At 59.5% G+C, this 11,335-nt stretch overlaps 1 protein-coding gene across 1 annotated transcript in view; it reads right to left on the bottom strand.

Moving 5' to 3' along the window:
* Positions 1-7,828: 7,828 nt before the first annotated feature.
* The window catches only part of PKD1L1 (polycystin 1 like 1, transient receptor potential channel interacting), a 53,879-nt gene continuing 50,372 nt past the window's right edge, over positions 7,829-11,335 (bottom strand). The window contains exons 47-48 of the mRNA XM_087820882.1: positions 8,370-8,439; positions 7,829-7,863 (exon numbers count right to left, since the gene is read on the bottom strand). Coding sequence (XP_087677008.1) covers positions 7,829-7,863; positions 8,370-8,439 — 105 coding nt within the window. The remainder of the gene's footprint in view (positions 7,864-8,369; positions 8,440-11,335) is intronic.

Raw genomic sequence — 11,335 nt, 5'->3', positions numbered from 1 at the left:
GGCATCGAACCGGCGACCTTCTGGTGCGCGGGGTCGATGCTCAGCCACTGAGCCACACCAGCGGGGCATTAACTTTTTTAAAAAATTCTCACCCGAGGATATTTTTTCATTGATTTTTAGAGAGGGTGTTGGGGGGGGAGGGAGAAGAGGGGTTGGGGGGGGAGAGAAAGGTTGATGTGAGAGAGACACATGGGTTGGTTGCCTCCTGCCCGGGCCCCAGCTGAGCCGGGGATCAAACCTGCAACCCAGGTATGTGCCCTTAAAGGGAATCAAACTCGAAACATTTTGCTGCGAAGGCCTCCACTCCAGCCAGGAGCCACACAAGCTGGCACGAGCCTTCTTGTTTTCTGAGCATCCTGGTTTTGAACATACGCCGTCCGGGTGCTGAGGGCAGATCCGTGCGGGTTACCACTCAGCTCCGCTCTGCAGGGCGGGGCAAGGACACGGGGCTCTGGGAATGCCCCCCCCCCAGGCGTCTAAGAAGACCCCACCCTCCACACCTCACCCCGAGGCACTGTCCTGTCCGGTGCTCTTGGAGCTGCAGCAGGTGGACGCCCCTGCCTGGGCCGGATGTGCTGGGCCCAGGGCAGGGGGCACATCCTGACCCGGGGTCTCCCACTGGCTGTCCTATTTCAGTCTAAAGTCCCTTGCATTCCACTGCGGTTTCATGATGAGAGGGACCTGCGCCCGCCCGTCTCTGGACACCACACTGTGGGAGACAAGCTGGTATGTCTCTGGATTATGATCCGGCCAAAATCAACCCCAAACACAGAAAACTGAGACAACTACAAACCCGTCATTTCCCAGGCGACCCCACCGAGCCCGGGGTTATGGGAAAGTCTCTGAGCTGCTGGGGAGCCCTCGCCGGGGACGGATGTGGGGGCCTGATGTCTCTGCCCGGCTTTCGTCGGCCCAAACCGCAGGAGACAGATGGCTCTCATTCCAGGACGGCTCTCGTTTCTGTTGAGAAGGCTGGAGTGACGTTTTAGGATATATCCCTGTCTATAACCAAAGACTGTCTCCTAATTCACAGTGCACCCTGGGGCCCAGGGGCCTCTGGTCTCCCCACACCCGTCTCCCCCGACTCCAGCTCCCGGACTCCCCTGCGAGGGGCCCGCTCACCGGCAGGGTGGGACCTGGGGCTTCACTCACAGCCTGGGCTCCTCGAGGGAGCGGCAGTCAGTCCTCTGTCCATCAGTCCTCTGTCCTGCGAGACCCATGGGTGGCCCATCACACAGGCCGTTACTTCACATGAACTATATTTAAATTCCTTCCTCTCACAACATGAATCATCGACAGCTGCTCTGAATAATAGCTATACATTTGGGACCAAATCGTTGGGTTGAATGGATTATTAAGAAGTGAGCCTGTTGCCTCGCTGGGCGGGCTCAGTGGTGGAGCATCGACCCAGGAACCAGGAGATCCGGGTTCGATTCCTGGTCAGGGCCCAGGCCCAGGTTGCGGGCCCCTCGATCCCCAGCAGGGGGCGAGCAGGAGGCAGCCGGTCCATGGCTCTCATCATTGATGTTTCTCTCTCTCCCCCTCCCTTCCTCTCTCTGAAATCAATAAAAATATATTGTTTTAAAAAAGACATGAGTATGTTAAGATATTAAAATTTCCTGGTTTGGGGGAGGGGCCAGGCATTGCATGAGATGACACCCACCCCAGATCTTGCCGAAGATGACCTCTGCCGTTCGGTTCACATGGACCATTGAAACGGCTCCTCCTTTCCTCTCACTCGCCCAGAGACTGTTCACATTTTTTTGGGTTTGTTTTCTTTCGGTGGAAAAAAGAATGAAAACCATCGGGAAGGGGCAGGGTGGGTATTTACGTTGTAAATCATTTAAAAATAAGCCAGAGGACCCTAGTGGTTTTTCTCAGTGGTTAGAGCATCAGCCCATGGACTGGAGGGTCCCGGGTTCAATTCCGGCCAAGGGCACGTGTACCTCGGTTGCAGGCTGGGTCCCTGGCCCCGTCGGGGCCCGTGTGGGAGGCAACCAACTCTCCCCCCCTTCCACCCGCTCTGAAAAAAGCAATGGGAAAAATATCCCCGGGAGTAAAAAATTAATAAGATAAACCAGAAATGCGCCCCAGCCCCAGCCCCAGGCCCCCGCCCGTCACGGCCACGCCCGGAGTGAAACGGCAGCATGAGCGCCGGCCTCTAAATAGACTGGAAATTACAGGACGCCAGTGGGATCCGAGGACGGCGGAGGTTCCCACAGGCCCAGCCTCGCCTGCGGGCTGTGGGTGTGAGGAGAGTCCAGCACCCGCTTCCGGGAGGAACCAGGGTTGCCCGGTCCCGGGCCCCAGCGAGGGCCACCCCGGGCCCCTGAGCGAAACCCAGGCTGTGTGCCCGTCAGGGGCTCGGGGGCTCGGGGGCGGGATGGGGTGCCGGGCGGCTGCGGGCTCCCAGCCTCGTGTCCCCCTCGGTCCCGGGCGATGGCAGGCGGCGGGCAGGGCGGCAGAGGACGGCATCCCTGGGAGGCGGCTCTCGTGGTCGGACAGTGGGCGGCCTGGGAGGCAGTCACCCGGGTGTGTCCACATCGCGGCAGGTCGCTGGGACGCCCTCCTCTGTGCGTCCTCCCAACGGTCGGGGCAGGCCCCGGGAAACACCCCGGAGGGAGGCGCGAGGCGGTGGCCCAGCCGCCGCCGACACTGACACTGATTCCGTCCAACATTCACGACGTGGCCAGCCAGGGGAAAAACTAAACTTTTAAAAAATGTATATACAGTTTTGGGGAGTTGGTGGTTTGTGTATTTTTTTCCAGTTTTATTGAGATGCCACCGGCCCACGTTACTGTCTAAGGCGCAGGGCGGGGTGCGGCAGAGTGACCCACAGTGACCCGACGTACGTGGTGAAGCGGTGACCACGGCCAGCCCAGGGGGCACCCGCCGGCCCTGACGGTGCAGCCGGAAGGAAAGGCAATATGTACGTCCTTTTTCCTTGTGGTGAGAACTCTCAGGATTCCCTCTGTGGGCGACTTTCCTGTCTCCGAGGGCGTCAGCCACTCACCTCGCTCACTGCGCCCCAGACGCCCTCATCTCAGGTCCAGGAGCTGTGCCTTGGGGCCCCCTGCACCCCCCCCCCCGCCTTCCTTTGCAGCCACCAATCTGCTCTTTTATCTAGGAGCTTGGTTTTTTGTTTTGGTGGGTTTTTAAGATCCCGCCGTAGAAGAGATCCTGCAGCACCTGCCTTCCTCTGACTTATCTCACTGACCCAGCGTCCTCGGGTCCGCCCTCGGGTCCGAAATGGTCAGATTTCATTCCTCCTGCGGCTGAGCCACAGCCCCTCGCAGACACAGGTGTCCGCCCCGTGTCCTTACGCCCTCGTCCGCCGATGGACGCCGAGGCCGTTCCCGCATCTCGGCAGCGTGAAGAGCGCCGTGATTGGGATGCAGACCTGGGTGCGTATATTTTTTTGAGTCAGAGTTTTCTTTGGGTAAATACCCAGAATGGGAATCGCCGGGTCACAAGGCAGCTCTATTTTTTAACTCTCTGAGGAACCTCCACGGGGTTCCCACAGTGGCCGCGGCAGTTTACTTTCCCGCCAACGGCGCGAGGGGCGTGGGAGGTGCAGCCACAGGCACCATCCCCTCCGCGTCCGGGGTCCGGACACGAGGTGAGGCCCCGGGGTCCACGGAGCGTGGAGTGTTTACTCCCGGGCCCCGGGCAGGGAGCGGGAGATGCTGTTGGAAGCTCTCACTCCAGAATTTAGCCTCCAAGCTATGGAGCCAGTAATACCCCCAAAGTCTCTTCTCTCTCCCCCAAAACCGACTGGGTGCATTTTTAAAACCTGTCAGAGCAGCAGGACAAGCGGGAGGCCACCTGCCCGCTCGCTTGCACACCTGCAGCGACGCACCTGCCTCCGCCCCGGTTTTCTGGTTTCTCTTTCGGGGTTCACTCTATTCTTAGCCTGACCCCGACTCTCTGTCAGCAACATGCAAATCGAAGGCCCCACAGACATCTGTCTGCACAGTCACAGCCCGACCTGTCAGCAGGGACACGGCGGGATGGCCCAGGGGTTAGTTTTTTAAACTGCCTTGACCATGTTTTCTGAGTTTTCCGCAACAGGCAGGCCTTGTCTGTGAGGAGGAGGCATCTGGGGCGAAGGGACGGCTCGGGGTCTGGGCGGCCGGGTGGCCACGCGTCTCCCGCGGGATCAGAGTCGCGGAACTGCACACGCTGAGCACAGCCGCTGTCCTGGCCTGAGGCTGAACCACACGCAGGTTGGGGGCCGGGAGGGGTGCGCAGACCCCCTGCACCGTCCTCACAAGGTCCCCCAACCTGTCATTGTCCCCGCGTGAAAAGTGACCAAGCAGCCGGCAGGACCGCCCGCCGCAGGAGGATCATAAACCTGCAGTTACTGTTCCATCTCCTCCCCCCAGAATTCTGTTCATCCCCAAACAGCCACGTCACTCTCGGCGTGAGGGGTCTGTGCTCCCCGAAGAAAACACAGAATCACCGTGTGGGAAACCCAAGGGGTGCGAGGATGGAAACCGGGTGCCCCCACCAGGTAACTAAGGAACGGGGGAGCCGCAGGGAGCAGCGGGACCACCCCCACCCCGGGCCCCATCCCACCCCCAGGGCCACGTCTGTGCTGAGTGACAACGTGTCCTAATGAGAAGCAATAAAGGCTAATGGCCCAGGTTTGACAGGTGAGTCTCAACACTTCTGCATAAACAGTGAGGCCACCCAGCCGGCAGTGGCCTCAGCCTGCGAGACTCCTGTCTGGCTGTTTAAACAAATGGGAAAGGGCACCTCCGAGGGGCCGGCTACACAGGCCAAGGGAGCCCAGGGCCCCGGAGGTCCTGCCCCCGCCTGGAGAGGTCACTGAAGAGAGGTCAGTGTGTGCCCATGTGGGGACCACCTCCTGGTCCCTACGAGCAGGGGCCCGGTGATGGGCGCACCCTGGACAGGGACAGCTCCACGGAGACGGTCTGTGCCAGCCGGTCAGGGTGGAGTCAGCAGCCGCCCCTCGCCCATCTGAGGCCCTTTCTCCTGCCGCAGGGTCCTGGGCGGGCGCTTTAACCTAGGGCCCCTCCGTCCCTGGTGCCTGGCTGTCGGACCCAGGCGCCTCCCTCAGCTCCAGCGTCAGGGCCGGTCTCGCAGGGCTATTAGTCGGGGCAGAGCCATCAATCCCCCCGGAAAGCCGCCGCCCCCGCCCCCGAGGCCCAGCCTGACTGGACCAGCTGGCAGGCCCAAGGGGAGCCGGTTCCCATCACGTTCAGAGATGACGTTTCCATCCCCTGTAGGACTCGGAAGGTACCGGACGCAAAGCAGAGAGAGTTAGAAGCCACAGGTGACGTTTATGTCCACGACGTAGAAGTCAGTGACACGTGGGGGGCGTTTAGTGAGGCGTGGAGGTGACTGTGTGGGAAAGAGAAGGTAGACCAGGCGGCCCGCGAGGTCCCTGGACCCCCCCCCCCCCCCCCGCGAAAGTGTTAGTTACATAATTACTTATTGCCTGTAAGTGCTACATAATTACAGTCTATACCTTTGTAACTGACCACCTGACAACATTTATTCCATATTTAATCACATAGAGTTCTATTTGGAATTAGCTCCAGATTCGTCAATTACACGATTGTCAATCACATATTGGCTTTATAATTCGGTATTTTAGGTTAAGTAAAGCACGTTAATCAGCCCAGGCAGCTTGCTTGCTGTAACTCTGTAAAATGGGTTGTACGAATTAAACGAGGAACCAGGCGGGTGTCCGGCTCACAGTGGATGGTAGGAACCTCCTGTCCTTCCCCAGGGCGGGGCTGTGGGTGCCGCGGGCTCACCCGCTCCTAAGCTTCCTGGCTGTTTCAACGCTGAGCCAGGGCGTCCTCTGACCGGTCCTGGGCTCCAGACCCCCACGGCCTCGGGCAGTGCAGAGTCCAGTTCAGGTCCTGTTCTTATTTTTTTTAATCCTCACTGGAGGATATATATTTTTTTCATTGCTTCTCAGAGAGAGTGGAAGGGGGGGGAGAGAGAAACACATTGATTGGTTGCCTCCTGCACGCACCCAGACCGGGGCTGGGGATCGAGCCTGCAACTGAGGTATGTGCCCTTGGCCGGAATCGAACCCAGGCCCCTTCAGTCCCCAGGCCGACGCTCTAACCACTGGGCCCCACCGGCCAGGGCCCCACCGGTTTTCTTTTCATCTGCGTTAACAAATAACCCATTTGTCATTCGTCTTCTCTGACACTGAATGCCCCAGAGGCTGATTTCTGAAGGCGTGAGCCCCCCAGGACCGCGACGCCCAGGAGCTCAGCCGGGACGCAGACCCGCGTGCGGCTCACTGCGGGCAGCGGCCTGCGGGCCAGATGCGAGCGCTGGAGACCGGCTGGCTCTGCGAGTGCAACGCGAGTGTTGTTAAGACAAATGATACAGTTATGTACCTGCATCTTTTATACATAGTTTTGGAGGCTACGTAGGACTCCTTTGGATCTTGTTTAAGAAGATAGACTGGTTTGTATTAGACACAAGTAGAAAATCTGAGTTTTTCCAAGAGCAACCCGTAAATTCTCCAATCGTATTTCACTCGTTTGAAACATGTGGTTTTTGCATTACTAAGAAATATCAGAATAGTTTATGACTCAGAAAGTCCACAATGCTGGTTGTTATTTTTAAAAGGCAGGCGGGGCCCTGGCCAGTTTGGCTCCGTGGTGAGAGCGTCGGCCTGCGGACTGAAGGGTCCCAGGTTCGATTCTGGCCACGGGCACGCACCTCGGCTGCAGGCTCATCCCCAGCCCCGGTCGGGGCCTGTGCGGGAGGCGACCAGTCTATGTGTTTTTCTCACATCGATGTTTCTCTCTCTCTCTCTTCCACTTTCTCTGAAAAGCAATGAAAAAAAAATATTCTCAGGTAAGGATTAAAAATTAAAAAAAAAATTTTTAAAGGCAGGTGCGGGTCGGTGGGTGGAGGGTTCTCCCTCAGCTGTTCTTCTTGGATGCTTCCGGCCTGTTTTGGCACAGAAAGCTTGTAAGTAGAAAAGCAAAACTTTGTCCTTGAGTCTCAGAATATGATTTTCTCTCATTTGTGATGGCTTTAACATGGCATGATTTTATCTCTTAATTCAACCTGCCACAGTCCACTTGGTCTCATCTCTCACCTCATCTTTAAAGAGCCCTCAACAGGTGTCTCCCTCCTCCCCAGCTAACAGCCTGAACACAGTCCGCCTCTCCCTCTCCTCTCGCTAAAGGGGTCCGATGGGGCGCCATCTTGCCGAAGAACAGCCCACACGTCTTAGAAAGTGCCCTGAACAGGCTCGGTCCTTCCCACCCGGGGATGGGGGAGCTGGCCTGATGCTCGGGGGGGGTGGGACACGTTAACGCCGCCCCTCGGGCTCCGAGGTTTAGCCCGGGGTCGGGATTCCTGAGCGGGTTCACGGAGAGGATTCTCCCCCTGAAGATGCCGCTGAGCTGAGTCCGCAGGCACGTCCCTGCCCATGGGGAGCCCTGTGCTGAAAGCTCGCTAGTGTGTCTTGTGAAACCGTGTGGAATGCTCGCCGACCGTGAGGGGCGATAAATCCCGGGGATCCCGTTCCGGGGCAGGCTCAGTCTCCACGACCCGAGGCATCTGTTTTCTGTTGTCAGAGTCTCCAGTCTGCATAACCTTGGGGTCCCTCCGGCTCGAGGAGCCAGGGGACCTGGGATCAGGCTCAGGGGCCAAGAGCCATGAACTGCTCGGCTCCGAGACCACGGCCCTGCGGCCTCCTCAAGGTGCATCCTTCCCGGGCCCTGGAAGGCGGCCTGGCCTGTTCTCTAACAGCCTGAGATTCCTGGGGGGGGGGGGCTGGGAACCCCTCGGCCTCCAGCATCCACTCCTTCATGTCCTGTGGTTACTCCTGCTCTTCACCCACGTGTTTGTACAAAGCTGCAATTTGAGTCAACGCCAGAGAAGGTGAATAAATCCTCTGCTGTGCCTCCTCCAGACCCCTTGCTTTCTGGCTGGGGGGACGTCCGTCCCTGTGTCCCGTTCGCACTCAGACTTCCCTCTGCCCACCCAGCTTCAGACACCCGCAGAGCGAACTTTCTCAGACTCGCGTGGTGGGTCAGTGAGGGTTCTTCTGACAAGGGGGGGTTCTTACTTACACACACAGGTGTGCTTGCATGTACCCACACATGCATTTGCACACATGTGTGCATGCATGCATACCAATGTATGTCTACACACATGTATGCACACAACACATACGTGCACGTGCCCATGTGATGTGTGTTATGCACACATGCCCGAACGTGTGTGCACACATGTGTGCACATGCATGTGTATGTATCCATGTGTGCCCGAGGGGGGCTCTGACAAAAGACAGATGTGTCCCTGACAGAGGCGTGACGAGGGTGGGAGGGCATCTGCCACGGCCAAGGGCACGAGCTTACCTGTGTCCCTACGGAAGACCTTTCGCCTTTGTCTCCTCTCCTTCCCCATCTCCTGGGGGCAGCGTGAGACCTGGAGGAGGAAACCACGTTTGTGGCGTCTGCTGGGACTGCCACCACGAGGTCCCCCAGGCAGCTCGCACATTCCCATCGGTTCGTGGGCTCCTGGCCCGGCCTTGAACTTGCTGTGAACTTTGCGGTGATGGCCCCGCTCCCCGGTGGCCAGGCCACTGTAATAATCAGGATGATAATAAGGAAAGAATCGTGACAGCTGAGGCAGGGGGCGGCCAGAGCCCCGACTCACAGGGGACCGAGGGGTGTCATGTCCAGGGGACTGATCTGTGCCCTTAGAGCTCATAAATCATGGTAATTAAATGCTGCTCCGATTACGTGAAATTCTTCTTTCAGCATGGTCAGCATTTACGGGAAGCAGGACGATGGCCGACCGCCCCGGCCACACACACGGAGCACCGGAGGCCAGCGCAGGCTCGGCTCGCCCCCGCCTTCCCAGGCTGCCCCTCCCCACACCGCCCCCCAGCCCGGCCGCACCCGGACGGAGCGCTCCCAGCCCATCCTCCCTGCACCCCGGTGGGAATGGTGGCCTGTGCCTTCCCAGGAGGGTGGGGACGGTCACCGGGCCCCTCCACATTCCCTCAGTGGCTGCCACAGCGCCTCCAACTCTGCGGCTGGGGATCCCAATGTGGAAACCCAGCCAAGCCGTCTGTTTTAAAGCCCTTGAGGCCCCAACCCAGGTGGATCCTGCCGGCCAGGAACAGGGGCCACTGGGAGCCTGTGGAGATGAGGTCACAGGACCCTTCCTGGGACACAAAACCTGGGCACAGCAGGTCTCTGCCCGCAGATAAGAAAACCAACCCTTCCTTCCTGCCCTTCCTTCGATCTGGTGACAAACGAAGGGACACATTAGCCTGGGACACGATGGGCTTCAGGGCCCAGGTGCCCAGCGGTGACTTTAGGATCTGCAGCAGGAGGGCCCACGGCAGGCCGGGCTCCAGAGCGACAGGCACAGGAATCCGGGGGGACCCATCAGAGGGAGAGGCTGGCATCAGCTCAGTGGTCAGGGCCCCCTGTGGAGGGCCCTGGTCAGCTCAGAGCTCTGCAGGAGTCCCTGTGACCCTGGGGTCTGACAAGTCCAGACCCTCTGGCTCTGAGATCCAAGCTGGGAAGAAAGGGGAGGACCATCCCCTGGGCAGCCTGGGGGGTCACAGCCCCAGCGATACTCACGGGCCCTGGGATGACCCCCGTCAGCAACGGACAAGCCCTGTGAGGCCCCGGGGGCCTGGCTCACCCTCCTGCTCAGCTCTGAAAAGCGGCCACAAAAACTGCCCTAAAGAAGGACCCGAATGAGGAACTTTAAGAACAGGGTTGACCTTGAAGGAGCCCAAATCCTGGACTCCTCTGGGGCCTGACCCGCCGATGCCATTGTGGGGACACGTTTGTATGTGATTAAGGAGTGTCATGGTTAATTTCACGGGCCGTGGTGCCAAACATTTCCTTGAACACGATTCTCTTTGTGGCTGTGAAGGTGTTACTTAGATGAGAGTATGTCAGTCGACTTTGAGTAAATAAAGCAGATCGCCCTCCACGATGGAGGCCTCACCCAGTGGAACGCTGGCTGCCCTGGTCTCCAGCCTGCCCAGCAGCTTTGGGGTTTGCCTGTTCCACACGCCACAACTGTATGAGCCAGTTCCCCAAATAATCTCTCCCCACCCCCTCTCTCCCTCACCGGTTCCATTTCTCTGAAGAACCCCGACAGCTCAGCTCATAACAGGTGAGCCAACACAGAACCGTTTTTGTTCAGAAAATCATTGGGAGGGGCGCCCTCCTGTCGAGGGGTCTCCCTTTGAGCTGCGGAGCAGACGGGCAGGCTCTCCCTCTGCCACGTGCCCGTTTCTGCAGGACATCGGCTCACCCCGCCTGGGCCGTGGACCTGCCCTCAGTCCGAGGAACACGCTGTGCCCAGGAAGACGGGAGGCCCGCCGCCGAGCGCCCCTCGCCCAGGCTGTGCTGTGCGCACTCAGGGCGGGTTCCCGGAGGGCGGGCGGGGGAGCCTGCTCCTCCCGAACAGTCACTTGGATTAGCTGGAGGAGGGAAGCCTGCGTTTTCCCTGCACTGAGCTGGGCCTCGTGGCCCAATTACGCGGTGGCTCCGAGGGACGGTGTCATCGAGAACGAAACAGGGTCGAAGCACAGACTGAGTCACTCACTGGTAGAAACAGTGGGCTTTGGTGCCAGACAAAACCTGGCGCCCGCCGGCACGTTTCCCAGTGGGCCCCTGCCTCAGTTTCCCCTCTGCGACCAGGCCGTCCCACCCACCTCGTGGCTGGGGAGCATGTCGGAAAGATCCAGGGAGACGGGCTGAGGTAAATGCCCCACGGAGCCGGCGGCCTCCGACGTCAGCCCCTCTGAGGGTGCCCGTGGGGAGCAGAGGCCCGGCAGGGACCTGGGGCGGCAGGAGGCTGGCACCACGGCTGCCGCCCGGCTCCGTTTGCGTGTTGCTGTTTTTAACCAGAACGCCCCGCTGCTTTCCCGTGAAGCCAGCGCAGGGCTCACCGGGGCCGAGCTTTCCGCGCACAATTTAACATCCAGTCAGGCGCTTGCTGCCCGGAGCCAGCTGGAGGCTGCCGGCCGGATGGCGAGGGGCTAAGCGGATTACCATGTGCCGCGCTGACCGGCCGGGAGACGTAATGTCCCCATTAGGGGTGGTCAGTGGAGAGCGGGACCTGCGTCAGGGGCTCTTGATGGGAAGCCGGGCCGGCTCTGGGCTCTCCGTAACCAGGTCCATCCCTCAGTGTCCCATTACGAGGAAATGGGAGGCTCTGGTCGTGGATCAGAGTCAGGAAATCTTATTACGAAGAGCGAGGAGGCTTCGGCCCCCGCCCCCCCGCTCACAGCAGGCAGCACCAACGTGCGGTCGAGAGGAGCGGGAACCGGGCTTTACTGCCTTTGTGA

Source organism: Miniopterus natalensis, chromosome 10 (assembly GCF_054644295.1).
Source record: "Miniopterus natalensis isolate mMinNat1 chromosome 10, mMinNat1.hap1, whole genome shotgun sequence".
Lineage (NCBI taxonomy): Eukaryota > Metazoa > Chordata > Mammalia > Chiroptera > Miniopteridae > Miniopterus > Miniopterus natalensis.
Note: the sequence above shows the minus strand (reverse complement) of the source record. Positions and strands in the feature narration are given on the sequence as shown.